The sequence below is a fragment of the Myotis davidii genome, unplaced genomic scaffold (assembly GCF_000327345.1).
Source record: "Myotis davidii unplaced genomic scaffold, ASM32734v1 scaffold81, whole genome shotgun sequence".
In the NCBI taxonomy this organism is placed as follows: domain Eukaryota; kingdom Metazoa; phylum Chordata; class Mammalia; order Chiroptera; family Vespertilionidae; genus Myotis; species Myotis davidii.
The window spans coordinates 1,412,808-1,434,087 of NW_006291554.1; the positions used below are offsets into that span (position 1 = coordinate 1,412,808).

At 45.5% G+C, this 21,280-nt stretch overlaps 2 protein-coding genes across 3 annotated transcripts in view; both read right to left on the minus strand.

Annotated features, from left to right (window-relative positions):
• Positions 1-10,864, minus strand: part of ZNF445 (zinc finger protein 445) — a 14,312-nt gene extending 3,448 nt beyond the window's left edge. For both annotated transcript variants that reach the window (XM_006765076.2, XM_006765075.2), the window contains exons 1-6: positions 10,301-10,864; positions 4,788-5,345; positions 2,320-2,488; positions 1,867-1,943; positions 1,243-1,369; positions 618-728 (exon numbers count right to left, since the gene is read on the minus strand). In XM_006765076.2, the coding sequence (XP_006765139.1) occupies positions 618-728; positions 1,243-1,369; positions 1,867-1,943; positions 2,320-2,488; positions 4,788-5,216 (913 nt within the window). In that variant the 5' untranslated portion in view covers positions 5,217-5,345; positions 10,301-10,864. The remainder of the gene's footprint in view (positions 1-617; positions 729-1,242; positions 1,370-1,866; positions 1,944-2,319; positions 2,489-4,787; positions 5,346-10,300) is intronic.
• A 5,320-nt stretch (positions 10,865-16,184) lies between these two features.
• The window catches only part of ZNF852 (zinc finger protein 852), a 6,941-nt gene continuing 1,845 nt past the window's right edge, over positions 16,185-21,280 (minus strand). Inside the window, exon 2 of the mRNA XM_006765106.2 lies at positions 16,185-18,295. Within this exon, the coding sequence (XP_006765169.2) occupies positions 16,857-18,284 (1,428 nt within the window). The 5' untranslated portion in view covers positions 18,285-18,295 and the 3' untranslated portion in view covers positions 16,185-16,856. The remainder of the gene's footprint in view (positions 18,296-21,280) is intronic.

The following is a 21,280-nucleotide window of genomic DNA, read 5'->3' on the forward strand; positions in this document are numbered from 1 at the left end:
AATACGTCTACAAAATAGTCACAGCAAGGCAAAGTGGAAGGGCGTCCCAGGTGACAGGGAAGGGAGGAGAAGCAAGATGGGCACAGGAGCTAGACGTGTGCGGAACTCACATCCAGTTAAAAAGAAAAGGGTTGAGAGGCAAGTGTTAATAGCAAGAGAGGGGAGAGGACCCACAGCACAAGACAGGGCCGAGGGTGGGGATCTGAGGAGAGCCAGCTAAAAGGTCTGGAGAGCAAGCCTATCACAGGGGAGGACGGAGCAGAGAGGAGGAGCAGGAGTGGAATGAGGGCTCCTCAGAGCAGGAAGGGGCAGGCACTGGGGATTCAGCGGGAGTGCAGCATCAATGAACAGGAAACAAGAAGGAACGGTGAAACCCTCCGGTGAGCAATTATGATACTGAGAGGGCTTCTGGGAAAGGGGCACGGCCAGGAATGAACGTCTAATAGGCCAGTCTGGAGGGAAGAAGCCCAGGGCCCGGCACCCTTAGCAACAGTATGAAGGACTTTCCTTCTAGCAAACAATGGAGTAAGTTCCCAAGGACTGACCTGGTGTGAAAGATGGTAAGAAAGAGAACAGACGCTGGAGGAGCAGGATCTGGTAGGTTCTCTGGAACTCACCTGCCGGGGCAGCACCTGGCTTCGCCTTAGGCTGGGCTCTCTGGACGTTCAGGCCCCACGGCTCCCTTGCCTCCAACCAAGAGATCAGGGCAGGTTTGGCCAGTGGCCCCACTGCAGAGGAGAAGGGGAGGGGATGGGATTGAGTCACACAGAACTAGTCTCAAGGACCCTCGCACGCCTGGCGTTGTGGGCGGGAGGAGAGAGAGGCCAGAGAGGTTGGGGAGGGGGCGGGGGGGAAGCTAAGGCAGAAGGCCCAGACAGCCATCTCTAACAGCCCTGAGCAGAGACAAGAGAGGCTGAGAGAAATCATAGCTAAAAGCATCACCAGGGTTCTCTGGAGATAGGAACCACAGAGCAATTCAATCAATTAAATCAGCTAACCTATTGCAGATGCCTAAATGGATTAGGAACTTGACACGTATGACTTCGTCTTTACAGTAACCCAGCATACCAGGCATTCTTATCCTGTTTTTCAAGAGGAAAGACTGGATGACAGATTCAGTGACCTGGTTAGCAGTTACAGAGCTGGACGTACACCCAGGTCAGGCCCCTTCGGATGCGCCATAATGAAGACTAAGAAGGCAGCCGTAAAGGTGGGCAGAGCATGGGGACAGCGATGCCTTACCCAGAGAAGCCAAGCTCCCATAGTTCTCCAGCATCACATCCCTGTAGAGGTTCCGCTGAGCAGGGTTCAGCCAGGCCCACTCATCCTGGGAGAAGGTCACCTCCACGTCCTTGAAGGTCAGAGCCTCCTAAGAAACAGAACGAGACCTTAGGGCAGCGATTCTCAACGTGTGGGTCACGACCCCTTTGGCGGTCGAACGACCCTTTCACAGGGGTCGCCTAAGACCATCCTGCATATCAGATATTTACATGACGATTCATAACAGCAGCAACATTACAGTTATGAAGTAGCAATGAAAATAATTTTATGGTTGGGTCACCACATGAGAAACTGTATTTAAAGGGCCAGAAGGTTAGAACCACTGCCTTAGAGCCAGTCCACAGACCCTGGCTGTCAGGGAGAGGCAGGGGAATGGGCTGCTCTGAGTGAGAACAGGGTGGACTGGTCAGGGTGAAAGAGAAGACCATCACCCAGCAGAAGAGCCCTGGGCTCTGGGGGAGAGTCTAGTCTGCGGGCCTCTGGATCTGCGGTCACTGGACAGAGGCAGGACGAGGGGGAGCTGCAGCTATTCTGTCAGGCAGCAACACTGGGACGTCACGAAGGACAGCTGGTCCTGTGGCTCACCTGAGGCTGGGCTGTCGCCCCATCTCCAGGGCAGCCCTCTTCCTGGGGAAGGGCAGGCACCTGGGCAGCAGGAGGATCTGAAGAAGAAAGAGCCATGAGACAGGGCAGCCCACCCTTCCCCCCACGAGCAGGCATGGACTGCTGTAACCCATTTCACGTTTCCCCAGTGTTTGCTGGAGGCCAGGGAATGGAAGTGAGGGCAGGGCATACAACGGGAGGAGGAGCCAGGCTAACATGGGTCACAGATGAGGTAGGAAAGACACAGAGCTAACGATTAAGAAACCAACAAAACAGCAATAACACAAAGAAGAAAGAAAAAAAAAGACACAGAGCTAAGGGCCAGGATAGGAAGAGACTGTCGTGAGAGGGCAGGTGGTGAAAAGATGACATGACAGGAAATGTGGGAAGTGTGGCTGAGGGCGAGGTGGGGTCTGAGTGCCAGGCGGTGAGTACCGGATTGCCCAGCCAGGAAGTCACGCACTCCTATTTCATAGGGAGGCTCCAGGTGGTCCCCCGGAGCAGAGCCGCTCCTGGGAGGTGAAGCAGAGGGCCATTTCTGTGCGGCTCGCAGGGCTCCCGTACCCATCCATTGTACATCTGGGCTCTGGGCAGGGGCTGGGTCCTGGCAAGAAGAAAACGGGAGAGGATCCCCACGGGGATTAGAAAGCAACTCGGCCAGTCTCAGAGCCCAGAGGCCGGTGAGCTGGGCCCTTTACCACCTGCAGGCAGAGGGGAAAGGAGGAGAAAGCCCAGGGAGGACCCCTCACCCCTCACCCTCCCTGGGCTCTAAGGTGGGCCGGGGGTGACAGGTGGACCCAGAAAGCTGCTGGTTGGGGGACTCTAAGGGGGAGGGCGTATCTGTAATACTCTCAACAATAAAGATATAAAAAAAGGGAAAAGAAAGTAGCTGGCAAGTCAGGAACAGCTCTGTGGTCAGGCTGCAGGTGCTGCAGGACACCCTCCCCACTAGCCCTCAGCCCCCACCCCTGGCCTGGAACTTAGAAACGAAAGACATGTATCCCTGTGAGTTGAACTGATAATGACTCACAGGAGAGCTGCAGATGCATAATCTCTACCAAGTATAGGGCACTGCTTTAGGCGCCCATATGCAAAGGGACCCCAAAGGGGCAGGACTCCCAGCCTGTAAACCTGAGGAAGTAGTAACAATGACAGAGAGGCAAAGCTAATTGTGAGGGGCAGCCATGGCACCGCAGAAGGAAAAGTCTCAGGTGCAAACAATGACAGTGCCCACCCGAGTAGAATGCCTTGACCTTCAAGTAGCTCTGGTGTCTGAGGCAAGGCTGTCCCTGGTGTAAAAATGAGAACAGAAAACTACAGACAGTGAACCTCAAGTTTTCGGGCCCTGGGGCCAACACATTCTCTACACTGACACTGACGGAACTTGAGCTGAGGCCATGAAACATCTGATACTGATCTACAGACGAAAGATGATCAACTCATCACAGTAATTTGTCTCCTAGTCCTCCAGAACCCCGCAAAGGGAGGATAAAGAAACAGGAAGACTACGGAAGCACAGCCAAATGAGTTGGAGGATAAACTTTTGCAGGACGCACCTCCCGCTTACCCCTCCCCTTAGGTTTCTCACATTTTGGTCATCTGGATGAACCCCAGAGTGACACTGTAACTTTATATGCATCTTGAGCATTTCTGTTATTTTTCAGAATCTGGGAGGCTTTCTCCCCATCTGTTTTATGTTTTCTAATTTCTAACTGCTTTTGACCAGGTAGGCCCTCTCTGCTCATTTGGCAATGTTTTCATGGATTGTAAAACCTCACATCTAGACCTAAATGAGTTGCATACAACCAAGCCACAATTTTATAGCTGAGGTGTACCTTATTTGCTCTAATAAATCACTTTTTAGATCTTTTTGATCTCATTATTTTAGTAAAAAGAATAACTGCTCTTTTAGGTTTTTTAAAAACAGGACCCAATGTTGAGCAAAGAGGTTTCCTTTTGTAATAGTCACCCCTTGTGCTGCTGTATTACCACTTACGGCTGTCAGACTATGTTCAGATGTGTTAGTTCACTGGTCTAACTTTATATTAAATTTGGGGGAGAAGTATGTCAAATATGTGTCAGAAATCTTGAAAGTAACTTTTATTTATGCATGAATCATATATATTTTTGGATATAACATATTTTTATAGAAACACATATTTTTATAGAAGTAATAATTTTAAAGAAGCCTACAAAAATGATAAATGCTATTTTAAAAGCATCCAAAGACGTAGGAAGCGCTGAGAGGCGGAGTGCACTTGAACTGACCTGCGGCTCTAGCACCGGCACTGGGACTGGCAGTCCCACATCCAGCACCAAGGCCTGGGCCAAGCACATGATAGGCAAATACATACCGAGCAACTTCTCACTCTTAGATCAGTTTGGCATTTTCTTTTCAATAAACTGAGGCTCTGAAAGGAACAACAAAGTGGGCAAGAACACTGAGGTTGGGATGCCTTCTCCCTGCACAGCACCAACCCTCAAAGGCTTATGGCACAGGCAGGCTGCTCTTCCAATCTTAACATGTCCTCAGAGGCCACGAGTCCAGACTCTACTCCTCTCCTTACAAGCAAGAGACATCACCCCCACTTAACAGGTCAGCAATTAGACAGTAGGTGGAGATGGACTCTGTATACTCTAAGTCACTGTGTCCAAAAACATGTTCCTGTTTTATGGATACTCTTCCTGCAGCTGATCGTCTTTGGGAAGGCGGGAAGGGCTGCCTGCTATAAGGTCCTTGGCTTAGGGTATAGTTCTCAGCTGCTCACGTGCCACGGGACTGAGAAGGGAAGACTTCCCCTGCATTCCTCAGGGCTGAAGGTTCCGAGGCCAACCCTACCCCCAAACAAGCTGGCTCACTGGCAGGCAGAGTTCACTGGGCATTGCACACTTGCTCAACTCACCGTCCATGGTGTCCCATTGAAGTCTCTCTGCAGCTCTTCCAGCAGGGCCGCAGCCTTCCCGCCACTCTCAGGGTGGTGCAGCTGCACCCAGGTCCGGAGCTCACTGGGCAGGATGCTCAGGAACTGCTCCAGCACCAGCAGCTCCAGGATCTGGGCCTTGGAGAGAACGTCGGGCCTCAGCCACCAGCGGCAGAGCTCGCGGAGCCGGCTCAGAGTCTCAAGGGGCCCAGAAGACTCGTGGTAGCGAAGCTGTCTGAAGAGCTGGCGGAACAGCTCCTGGCCAGGAAGGTTGAGTGTCTGGGGCCTCGGAGCCTGCACTGCGGTGTAGCCTTCATCCTCTTCTTCCTTCTTCACCAGCTGAAGGCGTTCTCGCTCCCGTGAAGCCTGGGCCTGCGCTGGATGGACAGCATACCACCTGCCTGGAGGCATCGCTCCTGCTTAGGGTGTCCACAGCAGAGTGCAAACCAAGCCTAGGTTAGCCGTGCCGCCGCTGGGACGTTGGGAGTATCTTTTCAGCACCGTAGTAGACAATGCCATTTGCTGGGACATCAGACGTCACTGGCAAGAGAATGAAATAACCAATATTAGTGCCCAGGAGGCATGTGAGAAGGACGGTGGAGCTTGATCCTGTTAGTTCAGATCATCTTGGATGCATGAGAAGAGGGCATGTGAGCATCTGCGCAGTGGGGCCTGCAAGTACAGCACGGCTAGATGGTCACACTTCGGGGTAAACCGAGAAAATATCCCAGAATACAGTAAATACGTACGGGCTTTATCAGATATACTCCCATTAAGAAGGATCTCAACTCAATAACCTAACTTTTCACTTTAAGACACTGGAAAAAGAACAACATTGATAAATCGTAAGCTAGCCTGACAAAGAAAAAGACTCAAATTACATAAATCAGAAGTGAAAGAGGAAACATATTACTGACTTTACAAAAATAAAAAGATTTTAAAATATATTTTTGCAAACAAATATTTTAGATGAAATTAACAAACTATTATAAAACACAAACTGATAAAATTGGCTCGAGAAGAAACACCAGTTTTGACTAGATCTGTAGGAAGTGAAGAGACTGAACTAGTCGTCACAAACTACCCGCACAGAGAAGCCGAGGCCCAGAGGCATCACTGCTGAAGTCCACCAAATATTTAAAGAAAAATAATATCAATTCTTCACAAACTCTTCAAAAAATAGAACAGGAGAAAACATTTCCCAATTCATTCTACGAGGCCAGTGTTACCTGATTCCAAAACCAAACAGATCAATCTCTTTTATGAATATAAATGCAAAAATTCTCAACAAAATACTAGCAAACTGAATCCAGCCACATCTAAGAAAAATTATATCCTATGACTTTATCTTAGGAATGCAAGATTAAAGTAATCAAAATAATTTAATGTATCAGTAGAACAAAAAACAAGTATCACATGATGCTGTCAATAGGCACAGAAAAGTATCTGACAAAATCCAAACTTTTAGGAATTATAGTTACGAACTCATTTAGTCGTGAGATGAACAAAACTAAAGCAGTTTGCATATGCACAAGTTCCTAAGCCTCAGCACCAGCGTCCTCAGCCATCATCTCCTCAGGAGGCAGAATGAGTGGGCTCTCCCCTCCTGTTTGTTTGTCTCCTGCGTTGTTAGGCACTGCTCTTATAATGAGTAGTGATCAATCATTATAATCAATGATAATTCTGCTTAAAAAACAAAGCCACCAAGTAATGCCTCCCCGGACTGAAGAGAAGGCCCCGAGGAGAAGGGGCATCGCGTTCTTGAAGGGAACTTGTGTGCGAACAGTGGCTGTGCTCAGGCGACTGGAAAAAGAGGAAAAATCCCGGTGACCTTAGCTCTGTTCTAGCCACTCAGTCAGCAACCAAATCAGACCAGGCTGGCTGAACAAAGAGAACAATGTAAGACAAATACTGGGAAGTGAGGCAGAGAAGGAAAAAAAGGAACATGCTGCCCCCAAACCCAACAAGCAAAAGAACAAACAAACTCAGACAGATAACAGATTGGCGGTTACCAGAGAGGAGGGGGAGTGCAGGGGGAGGGGAAACAAGTAAGACCGGTCAATCCTTGGTGGCAGGCAGAAACTAGATTCCGGTGGTGAGCATGATGTACTACATACAGATGTCATTTTATAATGCTGCACACCTGAAACACAGTGTTATAAGCCAATGCTACCTCAATACAAATGACATTTTTTAAGAAAAAAAAAAAAGAGTTAAAACAAAAATCTACAAAGTTTGAGATGGACAGCAGGCCTTGGCACCAGAAGCAAAGTCACCAAGACTCAGGTGATGGTCGTCGCCCCTGAAACCGTGGCACCCTCCATCCCTTACCACCGTTAGCAAATTTAAAGAAACCACTTCCCACAGCAGCCAGTGGCAAGGACGCAGCCTTCTCTTCCGGGCTAACTTCTGTGAATTATGAAAATTACTGTTGTCCCCTCCCCCCCATTTTTTCCCTAACAGAAAGGAAGAGAGAAAGAAAGAAACCACTACCTTCACCCATGATACTAAAACAAAGCCTTCCTCCCCTACATTCATTATAAAACAACTAGAGGCCCAATGCATGAAAATTCGTGCAAGAGTAGGCCTTCCTTCCCCCAGCTGCCAGCATCAGCTTCCCTCCAGCAGCCCGGGTCCCTCCAGCACCTGGGACCCAGGCTTCCCTCCTCCAGCTGCCAGCAGGCACTCGGGACTCAGGATGCTTCCTTCCCCTGGCCGCCCGCAGGCACCCAGGACCCGGTCTGGCTTCAATCGGGCCGCCCTCAGGCACCTGGGACCCAGGCTGGCTTCCCTCTGGCCCTGGCTTCGTCAGGAAGGATGTCCGATCTAATTAGCATATTGCCCTTTTATTATTATAGAAGACTAGGGGCCCAGTGCACGAATTTGTGCACTTGGAAAGAACTGTGGGCCACGAGGTTGTGCTCAGCCTCTGGAGGTGACTCTGCTGGGCCAGCACCGATGCGGAATACAATGGACTTTTCTGACCTTCCGAGAGCGTGCAGTTTGTCTCTTCCCTCTGACCAAATTTCTGCTGTAACACTGCTAGGCCCATAAGAACTTACTGTCACTGAGACAGGAAGAACACTCACCCAGAAAGAATGCCATCATCCAGCTACTAGGAGAAATTCCAGCCCTGCTCCAGGGCAGCAATTCAGGTAAAAAACGACATTAGGGTCATGTGAGCTGAGGAGGCTGCTGAAGTTTCAGCAGAAAAGAAATGAAGCCTTGCTTTGGAAAAAGAGGGATGGGACAGGGTAAGAAGTATTTGGAGAAAACAAGAGAAATAAATTAATAACTGAAGGCCTAGAAAAGGAGACCTGAAGACACCATAGCAAAGGAGGGCAGGGAGGGAAGGGCGCCTCAGGAGCCAGAGGGGCAGGCTCCAGCTCCCGCAGCACAATCAGGAAGCGGAAAGGCCGCTCAGAGGAAGCTGGAGGTCAGAGAAAGGAGGAGGAGAGTGGCTTTCCCAGCCAATCTAGCAGAACAGACTGGAGAGAGCAAGAAAACTCAAGAATGAAAACACCAAGAGTGAGGCTGAGGGTGAAGAGAAACCTGGTAGTTAGGCTAAAAAGACAATGAACTTGAGGCCAGACAAATATTTTGAAGAAATGCAACCAGTAGGAAGTATACATGGAAATGACCTAACTCAGGGAATAGAGACCCACAGTGAAATTAGCACCAAAAATAAGCCTCCAAGCTGGCATATTCTAAAGGAGCTGTGCGGAAATGTCCAAAGAGATAGTGAAGTGTTTGTAAATAGCTGGTGAGAAAACTGACAAACAGGAAAGTGACGGTGACTGCCTGATAATATGGCAAAGGACTCCAGGTCTTCAAAGAAAGGGGGTGGGGGGAGCAGCTTCCACAACCATGAGCTTGGATAAAGCTAAAGATAAAAGGCCCAGGAGTGGATGCCTTTCAAACTCTGAATGAAAGACCCAGAGCACAGGAAGCTACGGGGGCCAGTGAACTGAACCTGCGCAGTGAAATTCAGGTATCCTAATGCCCCAGGATGACTCATGTCCCAACTGGCCTCTGAGGACAGCGGACAAGCTTCATTCATCAACGTGTTAACCTTCGACCACAGATGTGAGCCCCCAGGGCCTAGGAAGCAACCTGAGCTGGGTCAGGCCCTTCTCAACAAGAGTTACACCTTAACCCACCCAGTCCCGACAATGAACAGAAATGGCTTTGAAAAGTACAGGGGAAATCCCAAGCCGTCGTCTTGCCATTTTTCAGGGACATTTTCTTCTTTTTGTCATTTTGCTCCTTCAACTCAGATGGAATGTAATTTTGTTTTTTTTCCTTTAAAAATCCTGATTAAGTAGTCTCTCACTCTCAAGTTTTTCTTACCCATATGAGAGTACATAGGTTTATGCTATACACAGAAAATAAGCAAACAAGTTTCTCAATAATCGCCACTAAAGAAAGCTTTCCCTCCCGGAACGTATTTATTTTTTTTAAATATATTTTATTGATTTTTTACAGAGAGGAAGGGAGAGAGATAGAGAGTTAGAAACATCGATGAGAGAGAAACATCGATCAGCTGCCTCCTGCACATCTCCTGGGGATGTGCCTGCAACCCAGGTACATGCCCTTGACCGGAATTGAACCCGGGACCTTTCAGTCTGCAGGCCGACACTCTAGCCACTGAGCCAAACTGGTCAGGGAAAGGATTACTTTTTTAACCAAAATTTGTCTGATATCTTCAGCTTTAACATAACATGTGAGAGAGCAGCCTGGTGGTCAGTCCCTCACAGATGTACTTGTGTGTATTAACAGATGGAAATTCCCTGAAACCTTTAATCAAAAAACAGCTAAAAACACTCCTTGTAAAACAACCGACTGATAGGAATGAGTCTTCACTTTTGAACCACAAGCAGTTTGAAACCGGATGCTCTTTCCTGGCCACCCCTTTTAACTGAGGACACCTTGACTTCCTAGGCCTATGCAGGTCAGAGGACAGAACCCCCGGCCTTAGGTTAGAGATGCACCTCCCGCTTAACAAACTGCATTTTACATACAACTCTTTCATTCTGTAGACAATTCTAACAAACAAAATGTTTCTATTTACAGCCTCGGGCACTGTGTACTATGGGGAAGGAAATAGCAAACAAAATGTTTTCTTTTAATTCTACTTGGAAACACGTTTTAGTGGTACCATAATGCTAGCTCCAAAATCAAGTATATGAACTGCATGACCCCAATGGGAGATACAGTTTTCCAATAAGCAACAGTATGAATGTACTTAATGGCACCGATTATACATTTTTAAATGGTGAAAACAGTAAATGTTTATGTTATCATTTGGTAAATGCTATGTCTATTTCATCATGGCATTGTTTGATCGCAGTAAGATTTTAAAAGCAATAGTAGGACCCCATTTCATAATGCATGCTTATGAGTTTGCATAACAATGCGTAAAATTTTCAATATCAGGAAGCTTCCCGACGAAAACATCGCCAGATTGCAGTTCCTTTTACTTTTCGGCCACTCACCCGCGTCCCTAGCCGTCGGCAATGAGCAGCTTTGTTCGCACGATTAGGAGAGGAGAGAAAGCGCGGAAACCATTCCTCCAAATGGTCTCCTCCGGGCGGGGCGCCCCGGGCGGCGAAGCGCTCCCAGATCCGCCCTCGGCGCTGCGGGCACCGGGTCCAGGACCACGCCCATCTGGTCGCGCAAGCGCGTCACAGCCTCGGGCCTCGGCGGCCTCTCTAGGAACCTGGAGGGCCAACGTCTCGGCTTCTCCCGGTTCCAGCGCAGCGCTGGCCCGTGATGGTCTAAGTCATGGGGGGGCGGGGCTCATCCCCAACACTCGCCGCTACCCTCGCACCACCCCTGCCCTCCACTCCCCCATGCCATCCGGGCCCACAGCTCTATCAGCCTTGGCCCGTGTTCCCACTCTGTCTCCGGATCAGAGGCCCGGCCGTTCTTCTGTCCTCGGGCGTGGAGCAAGGCAGCGTGGAGCGTGGAGCAAGAGGACGATCGATGTCTGAAGTCGGAGACCCGTTTTTTAAGCCTGTGCTGGCCCACGGCAGTCCCGGTGTCTCTCAGTAACATACGTCATCACACAAGTGCGAATCAGAGAACCTGGTTATCAGTGTCTATCAGGTTTACCTACGTCGTCATTCCTAGGGGTAGCATTCAGCTATGGTCTTATCTGTGTGGTGCAGCTAGGGCTTGGCCAGAGCGGTCATTCCCTGTGCTCTTTAATATTACTCTTTAATATTTCACACACAAAAATAATTTTCTATAAATTAATTTGTTACTAAGACACACTCCCCTCCCAGTATATGTGCAGGTCTTCCCTTGGGGCCTCTTACCCCCTGCCTCCCCCCTCCCCCGGGGAATAATAGGATCCAAAGCTAGGGGTCAAAATAGGGACCAGAGAGATCTAGCTGACCGCTGACGCTGACGGGTCCTGGCAGGAAGGAGATAAGGGATCACTCATTACACCCTGGGGCCGCCTTCAATGAGGGGAACCAGATGTTAGTTTCCAGGACCAGCCTCTTCCCCCGTCACCACCACAAGCGGGGGTAGAAGTGCTTTTTTATTCCCAGCCACAGGCACGCGAAACTTACCTCCCCAGACCTCCAGCTGTTTTCTCCTGTTAAAGAACAAAACTCAACTGAGTAAATTTTTAAAATCGTATAGGCGATAGCAGGGGCTAAGTAATTAATGCTGATCAGGAAGTTCTTGAATAACTTCTTAAAGACAACAGACACCAAATGGAGTTGCTGATGCTAAGCCCATTGTCACCAAATAGACACTTAACTTACAGTTCTGCTGTCTCCCCAAAAGGAAATCGTAAATCAACCAGGAATTCCATTATTTAGGTAATCAGCCCGATAAATACCTGCCATCCATCTGATATGGGAAAGGAAGCTTGCAATAATCACTCCACCTTTCTGCCTAGTATAACTTCCTTGGTTCTGCTCCCTTCTGCCTATAGAATCCTTTGCCTCATACGTTTCAGAGCTCCTATCAGCTAGCCTGGAAGCTGTCCAATTTATGAATCACAAATTTTTAAATTTAAATATTTTTGTTTTAAATATACTTTTATTGATTTCAGAGATGAAGGGAGAGGGTGAGAGAAATAGAAACATCAATGATGAGAGAGAATCACTGATTGGCTGCTTCCTGCATGCCCCCTACTGTGATCGAGCCTGCGACCTAGGCATGTGCCCTGACCAGGAATCCAACCAGCAACCTTCTGGTTCATAGGTAGACGCTCAACCATCCACCCATGCCAGCCGGGCTAAAATTTAGATCTTGCTCTCTAACAGTCAGAAAGGCCAGAGGCAATACCTGAGGCCAAGGAAGTTGAGTAGTTTCAGTGAGTTTAGAGATTTCGAGCTTAAGAATTCCCTTTGTTCTTACAACCTTGCCTGATGATTGAGGGTGAGAAGGAGCAGGGATGATTACAAGAACTTTGTAAGGTTTTAGTTAAAGCTCCTATGATTCTCCCAGTGAAGTGGGTGCTTCAGTCACTAGATATTGTGGAGGGTAAACCCCAATTAGGAAACACATTTTTCAACAGTTTCTTTGCCACTGTGTTGGGGGGGCAGTCTTGCGGCAAGGGAAGGAGGCTTCACAGATACAGAAAAAATAAAGAATATATTGGTGACCCATACTAGGAGGCAGATGAAATGATGTCCAGTTGCAGGTACTCAAATGGTCCACTGGGAGGAGGTTTGAGGCTCTGGATTATGAACATGAAAGGTGGCCGTTTTTCACAATTTTATAGCAGTCTCCACACGAATATTTACTTATTATTTGAGACATCTTAGCTGCACCATTGTGGGTTAATGAATGGAAAAACCAGTAGATGGGGTTTGCTGGGAAGCTTGGAAGAACCAAGCGGCCATATTTAATTTCCCATAGCCCTGACTCAATTTACAACCAGTTTGTCTGTTGTTTTCTCTGATTCAGGAGATGACTGTTGCTGTGTTGCAAGGACCTCAGGATGACAAAAAGCAAAGTTGGACAACAAGGGATCATTTTTTCAAAAGCAGATAGGACTTCATTTACATATGCCACAACCCTTACAGTTTCTGCTGCTGCTGCTGCTGCCTATGCATGAAAATCAGCCAAGGCATTTTCCTGATGCTCAGTTTCAATCCACTTGGTATGAGCCTTGATTCTGATGACAGCAATTTCAGAAAGTAAGAGAATAGTAGCAAAAAGGTCATTTATTTGCTGTCCCTTTACCTATCGGAGTCCCAGAGAGTATGAGAACATGTGACACTTCTTACGTTCACCCTGTACCAGGCATGTTTTTAGAGACCTTATGTCCTTTGCTGACTTGAGAGATCCTGGACTGCAGGGACCAATTCTGATTCTTACCTTTACATGTCCAAATTGAGTATTCATGCCATTCTCCAAGTACCAGATTTCCCACTAAAATACAAAGTGTATTTCTACTAGTAGTACATGATGACACAATGGCTTCCATGTCCCTTTAATACCACCACCACTATGTACTGTTGAAAGAACAATTGAGGCACATTTAATTTTTTGAGTTTATATGTTTAATTGAGCAAACATCAATTCAAGTCAGGTAGTGCCAAACTGGAATTGGTTAGGAACACCATCAACAGAAGCTAGGGACAAGGTTTTTATAGAAGTGAGGAAGCAAGGCAAATTATTCGATTGGCTATAGCTTAAGTAGGTTGCATTATTTTTAAAAATATTTTTATTGGTTTCAGAGAGGAAAGGAGAGGGAGAAATAGAAACATCGATGATGAGAATCATTGATTGGCTGCCTCCTGCACGCCCCCTACTGGGGATGGAGTTAGCAAGCCGGGCATGTGCCCTGGCCGGGAATCAAACTGTGACCTCCTGGTTCATGGGTCAATGCTTAACCACTGAGTGATGTCGCCTGAACATGGTTACATTATTTGGGAAAGCCCAGTTGGCTGTTCTGATTGTTTTTCTTAACCTGGAGGCATTCACAGGAATTGACTTTAGCTTAGCTTTCAATTTGCTTAGGTAGGCCACCAAAGTATTAGCACCACCTCAGTCTAATGACCTCTGTCATTACTTTGACAATTCTCCCTTTATGTTATCTTCTCATACATCAGATAGTTACTAAAAACTCGATATTAGTATCATTCTTAGTTACCATCATGTTTAAGCTATTCTTGTCTGATTGTGAAACTCATTAAACTTGAAGGTTTTATTTTATTATTTTTTTATAAAGGAAGGAAGAGAGAGAGAGAGAGAGAAACATCAATGATGAGAGAGAATCATTGGTTGGCTGCTTCCTGCATGCCCCATACTGGGGATCGAGCCTACAACCCGGGCATGTGCCCTGACCAGAAATCAAACCATGACCTCCTGGTTCATAGGTCGATGCTCAGTCACTGAGATACACCAGCCAGGCAACATAAAATGTTTTTTTTATGTTTTTAAATTGATTAGAGAGAGAGAGGAATAGAGAGGGAAAGAAAGAAACATCGATGTGAGAAACATCGATTAGTTGCCTCCTACACATACCCCAACCAGGAATTGAACCCACAACCTGGGCATGTGTGCTGACCAGGAGTCGAACCAGCAACCTTTCTGGTTGATGCTCAATCAACTGAGCTACATTGGCCAGGGCAAAAACATAAATGTTTTAGTTCTATTTTCAAAGATATAATTTACCAAATTTATTTATAGCTTAAGAGAAAAAAGAAAAAGATTTTCTTGAATCTAAAAAACAAAACATTAAAGAACTTGCATGTTTCAAACAAAAAGTCATAAAAATTACAATCATTCTTATCAGTTCATTTAATCTTATGTTCTTTGTTCTTATTCTGCTTAAATCTGATTTTTCCATTAGAATTCTGGAAATTCTTACCCAGTTTAGTTAAAGTGATCTTAAAGTAATCAGAAACCTGTATTCTAGACTATCAGAGTCCTTTTCCTTATCTCTCTGAAGATTAAGCACTTTTGCAAAAGAACCAGAGTAAACAGTAATTGTTTGTAAATGACTAAAAGACTTTCAAAAATGGACATGGTTAAAACTATGAGTTCATTTATAAGAAAATTTAATTATTTTGTGGCATACAATAAATTAACAACTAGACAATGACAATATTGACAAATTTATATGAACTTCAATTAAAAGATTACCTATATTAGTAACATTTATCCATACACATATAACCTAAGGCTTATTATCATTTTTTAGACAATGCTTCCCATGTAATTTAGCATGCCAAATAAGCTAGCTTCACATTTCTCTTTTTTAAAAGCCCCCAATAAACATTCTTTCTAACCTTATCTGAGATACCTCCCCCAGAATCACATTTAATTCTTATTTTCTTGAGCTTCTACTCTCTTCCCTTTCTTCTCCATTGTCTCTGAGTCATAAATCGGAGCTCACAAAAACCTCTTCCCTCTAGGCTACATACCTAACATTGTACCCCTAACTTCCTTCTCCTCCTTTGTCACGCTGCCAATCCTTTTTTCCTGCTAAGAGGAAGGGGGTGAACACCCAATGCAAAGGTCCCCCGGTAGTGGGGCCCCGCCCCAAGGAAGAAAAAAGTTGCTCGAGATTATGTCTTATATATGACTATAAAGGGAGAGAATATCTGCTGGGGTCCAGCCCCAGCGGTCCAGGGGTTAGTCTTATATATGACTATAAAGGGAGAGAATATCCTCTGAAAAGATTTCCTGTTTCTTTTGCCCTTGGGAATGTAAGATGGTCCAGAAGATAATAACAATAATTAAGGAAACAATTCTCAGCTTGAAATTAGATGACAGTTGAAAAAGACAGAACTAGTTGATAAGGAAATCAGATTCATTAAACTCTATTATCTGCAACAAACTAGATCACTATGAATTACAAGCTTTCAAGAATGCTTCTAAATGGGATTTTGAATCATCTTTGCCAAAGCCAGGAAAGTTAGGTCTTCCTGCAGTAAGTTTTGAAGCATTCTTGTTTATTTAGGCATCAGGTGGAGCCAGGTAGGTCAGAACTGGAGTCAGTGTACAGGAAAAAGTACGCATCGGTAGACTCCAAAACCTAGATACACATACAGACACACACACACACACACACACACACACGGCACACTCAAGCAGAAATCCATTAGCTCTTTGAGCCTGAGATAATAGTAGTAAGACTCTCAGGGGTACCAAGCATGTCCTCAAAATTCCGGTTCAAATAAATTTTTATGGCCGAAACCGGTTTGGCTCGGTGGATGGAGCGTCGGCCTATGGACTGAAAGGTCCCGGGTTCGATTCCGGTCAGGGGCATGTACCTGGGTTGCGGGCACATCCCCAGTGAGAGATGTGCAGAAGGCGGCTGATCGATGTTTCTCTCTCATTGATGTTTCTAGCTATCTCTCTCCCTTCCTCTCTGTAATAAATCAATAAAATATATTTAAAAAAATTTTTATGAAATTAAAAATAAAAATTAAAAAACAGGGGCACATGTAGAACATATAAATGAGCTTTTTGCATGTGATATCCTATAAAATGTTGGTCCAGTGGTGGGAGGAAAGTTCATGCCCACTTTATGAAGGGTGCAATTAGAGAGTTGAGATTTTAAAAATTATTTTTTAACTAGTGATGAATTTTAAAAGAGCTACAGCAAAGAGAAAAAAGAGAGAGGGGCATTTGCACCTTACTTCAGTCATGTCAGTTTGGCTCAAATAAACTCGTAAAAATTAGAAATGGAGAAAGGAGTGAATCAGTCTTAGAGAATGACTTTATGTAAATTGGGAAATGAAAGTAAAATAGAATAAGGAAGATTTAACCTCTGTCCCTGAGAAGTACACAATCTGATTACAGGATGCATGTCAAAAAAAAACAAAAACTGACATACATTTATAAACAGAAAATAAAATAAAATAAAAACCCTGCAAGTACAGTAAACGTGTAGTCCGTACTTCCCCAATAGTGGGGAAGGACTGCACTGTTCCTCCCACTCTCCACCTTCATGACCTAGCAGACAGCATGTAGGGAATGGTCCACTTTGATTAGTGGTTTCAAGAAAGGGTCAGGATAAGCATCCTTCTTATACAGAAAGCTTAATTCAATGTTCCTGGCTACCTTGGAAACTTACACCTTATGAAACTGAGCCAGACCTGAGAGCTTCTTTCTAGAATGAGTTCGCTGGTGGTGATTAAAAGTGGAACGCTGACTGAACGCTTTTCCACACTCAATACATTCATAGGGTTTCTCGCCAGTGTGAACTCTCTGGTGCACAGTGAGCTGTGAGCTGTCACTAAAGGTTTTCCCACAATCATCACATTTATAGGGTTTCTCCCCAGTATGGGTTCTTTGATGTACCATAAGGCTAGAATTATGACTGAAGATCTTCCCACATTTATTACATTCATAAGGTTTCTCCCCAGTGTGAATTCTCTGATGTATAATGAGGTATGAATTTTGATTGAAGGATTTTCCACACTCATTGCATTTATAGGGCTTTTCACCTGTGTGAAGTCTCTGATGTCGAATCAGACACTTACTCAGGCTGAATGCCTTACCACACTCATTACACGCAAAAGGTTTTTCTCCAGTGTGAATTCGCTCATGGTCAGCAAGGTGAGAGTTCTGATTGAAGCCTTTCCCACACTCCCTGCATTTGTATGGTTTTTCTCCAGTGTGGAGTCGCTGATGTCGAATCAGACTTTTATTCCGAGTGAAGGCCTTGTCACACTCATTGCACTCATAAGGCTTCTCCCCTGTGTGAATTCTCTGGTGGTCAATAAGATCTCTATTAGAACTGAAAGCTTTCCCACACTCGCTGCACTTGAAGGGTTTCTTCCCAGTGTGAAGTACCTGATGTCGGAGAAGATTTTTATTCCGAGTAAAGGTTGCTCCACATTCATTGCATTCATAAGGCTTCTCCCCAGTATGGGTTCTCTGGTGGTCATAGAGTTTGTAACTCTCATTGAAAGCTTTTCCACATTCATTACATTTATACGGTTTCTCCCCATCATGGAGTCTCTGGTGTTGAATGAGATGGGAGCTGTGTCGATAGGTCTTTCCACACTTGCTGCATTCATAGGGCTTTTCCCCTGTGTGGGTTCTGAGATGAACCATGAGCTGAGAGGTTTGCCTGAAGGCCTTGCCACACTCATTACACTCATAAGGTTTCTCTCCAGTGTGGATTCTCTGATGGCCAATGAGGTGTGAACTCCAATTGAAAGCTTTGCCACATTCATCACATTGATATAATTTCTGTGCCTTCAAAACTTGATGTTCTGTAGGATTACAGGACAGATTCTTATGTTCCCCAAGATCCTTATACTCATCACATCCATCTTTTGTAGATTTGTTTTTATCCTCACATGTTCTTTCCAAGAAATCACTTTCCCGTCTGCTCCCTTCCTCCTTTGAGGAGTGTGCTTCTAGCTTCATTAAAGCATCTTCACAGGCATTTCCAGCTTCTGGTCCCCCAGGCAGGCCTCCTGATGTCCCATCAGATGACTCTGTTCCTTTGGGAATTTCCTGCCTTGGAGGCAACTCTGAATTTTCCATCCGAGTCTCACCTGATCCCAAAAGAAAGAAGAAGAAAGCTTTTACTCATTTCTCATCCTATTGAGGAAACAGAATCATCAGGAGTCTATGTACCTAAAAAAGCCTTCACATATGGATAAGGAATGAGGTGACATATTGAGAATAAGAGAGAAAATCAGAAATAGCTCAAATTGTTCTTCATGAAAAGAAAGACAAAGGAGGAGGAGAAGTTCAGTGGAGAGTAGATGAAGAGCCATCAGGACAAAGAGATGTTGAGTCAGCACAGTTGAGTGAGCAGAGTTATTAAAAGGTAAGAGAACAGATGTAAAGCATGTCTAATCTTCCAGAGGTCACTCAGATGCTATGTATCCTTAGGAAATAAAGTCTAAAGGTCTTTTCCAACCTTGACATTATATGATTCCATGACTCTCAGCAAAGATGTTGGGGAGAGAGAGTGAGAGCAAATACATCCAATCAAATATGAGAAATCGTGCAGGCAAACACGATAGTTGAAGGGAGATTTACATTATGAGGGTATGATTAGAAAAAAGTAGCAAAAAGAAGCGATTCTGGTTTGACAGGACAATGACAAGATTTTGAAAAGCCATGGGTTCAGAAATGCTGAGGCAAAGGTCACAAGGGGAGAGCAAAGCTCTAGGAGTGGGAATCCTATAGACCCAGGAGCACTGGACTGGTAAGAGCTAATCCTGCACGTGTATAAAAATTAAGAAAGCCTGTCCAGGGTGGCTCAGTGGTTGAGTGTTGACTTATGAACCAGGAGGTCAGGGTTCGATTCCCGGTCAGGGCACAGGCCCGGGTTGTGGGTTCAATCCCCAGTGGGGAGCATGCAGGAAGCAGCCGATCAATGATTCTCTCTCATCATTGATGTTTCTATTGCTCTTTCTCCCTCTCACCTCCTCGTTCTCTAAAACCAATAAAAACATTTAAAAATGAAAAAAGAAAGGAAGAAAGATGCTCAAACCTACTTCCCCAAACTTGACCATTCTTTCTCTAATAAACAGAACCAGAGTCCTTGGGGGAAAGTGGTTGATGCCAGGCCACAGTAGAGAAGATACAAGTTGAGTGGTTTGTGATGCCAGAAAATCAGGCAAACGTAGAAAAGGATGGGGACACCTCAGGGGAGAAACAGGCAACTTGAAAGAGCTCTCAATGGCCAAAGTGGGAACAGATTAAAAAACAAAATGAACAACAACGCTGCACTATAAGCCAAAGAAAAAATTACACATCTAATGTCCCACAATGATATAACTTCATTGAACAAATAAACAAAAGGGGATGAAGGCACAACCCTTCCTCACAAAGAATTCCAGTTAATAAATGTAGAAGGAATAACAGAAATCAAAGTCACCATTAAACCATTACAGAAATCGTCACTGCAGGCAAGATCCACCAAAGAATGCTAATTGACTGGTGAAAGGTAGGGACAAAGAGGATATTTCTATGCAAAACCTCAAAGTATCTTCACTTTGAGATTTGGCCAGTGTGTTCAGTGGTTAGAGCACCAGCCTGTGCACAAAGGGTTGCACCTGGGTTGCAGGTCTGATCCCCATTCTGGGCCAATGAGGCGGGTGAGGGAGGGGGCCAGTTGATGGGTCTCTCTCACATCAATATTTCTCCCGCCTCCCTTCCTTCTATTTTCTCTAAAAATCAATGGGAAAAAATATCCTTGGGTGAGAATTAACAACATTTTATCTATCTATCTATCTATCTATCTATATAATAAAGATCTAATATGCAAATGGTCCTTATGTTACAACCGACCGCTTAACAACCGGATCAGCAGGAGGGTGGGGCAGTGAGCTACAAGCTATTTCTCCCGCCTCCCTTCCTTCTACTTTCTCTAAAAATCAATGGGAAAAAATATCCTTGGGTGAGAATTAACAACATTTTATCTATCTATCTATCTATCTATCTATATAATAAAGATCTAATATGCAAATGGTCCTTATGTTACAACCGACCGCTTAACAACCGGATCAGCAGGAGGGTGGGGCAGTGAGCTACAAGCGGGTGGCGGAGAGCTACAGGAGGGGGCAGGGCAGCAAGCTATGAGGGGAGGGAGGAAGGGCAGTGGGAGCTACAGGAGGGCAGCAACAAGCTACTGGCACACGGATTCATGTGCAGGGCTACTAGTATATAAAAGGGTAATATGCTAATTAGACCAGATGTCATTCAAGACATCCTTCCTGACAAAGCCAGGGCTGGAGGGAAGCCAGCCTGGGTCCCGGGTGCCTATGGGCATCCGAGGAGGGAAGCAGCCCAGGTCCCGGTTGCCTGCAGGTGGCCGGAGGAGGGAAGCCTGGATTCCGGGTGCTGGAGGGAAGCCGGTGCCTGCAGCTATTCTCAAAATATTAATTACAAAGGGAAAGATACTATCTCTACAGAGGTAAAATCTGGCAGACACCACAGGGTTAGATTAATATCACCAGTAATAAGACATATCAACATCATTCTCAAAAAAGGAGAAAACATATAACAAAAGCAAATTGATGATCATTCTAAAAACATAAATATGAAATACTTCAAAATATCAATGTCAGAAAAAAAAACAAGGAATGACTGAGAGACTTCAGAGGACCTGCCAGTTTGAAGGAGAAGTAGACATACCGTATTTGCCGGCGTATAAGACGATTTTTTGGCCCTGAAAAATATGCCTCCAAGTGGGGGGTCGTCTTATACGCCAGGTACACTTCAGATAGACTGCCCATAGTGCTTGCCCCGTGCCATAGTGGCCTCCCGATGCCCGCCCACTTCATTCCACATACCGTTCAGGCATCAGCAGCGCTGCTGGGTGTATTCTCGGCTGTTATGCGATTTTGCTGTTATGCGATTTTACCACACTCGCAAAATCGCACACAGCCGACCATACACCCAGTATGATAGCGCAAAATCGCGAATCGCGATACCATACTGGGTGTATGGTTGGCTGTGTGCGATTTTGCGAGTGTGGTAAATTCGGGTTAACGTATATTTCTTTCCATATGACTTGAAGATCA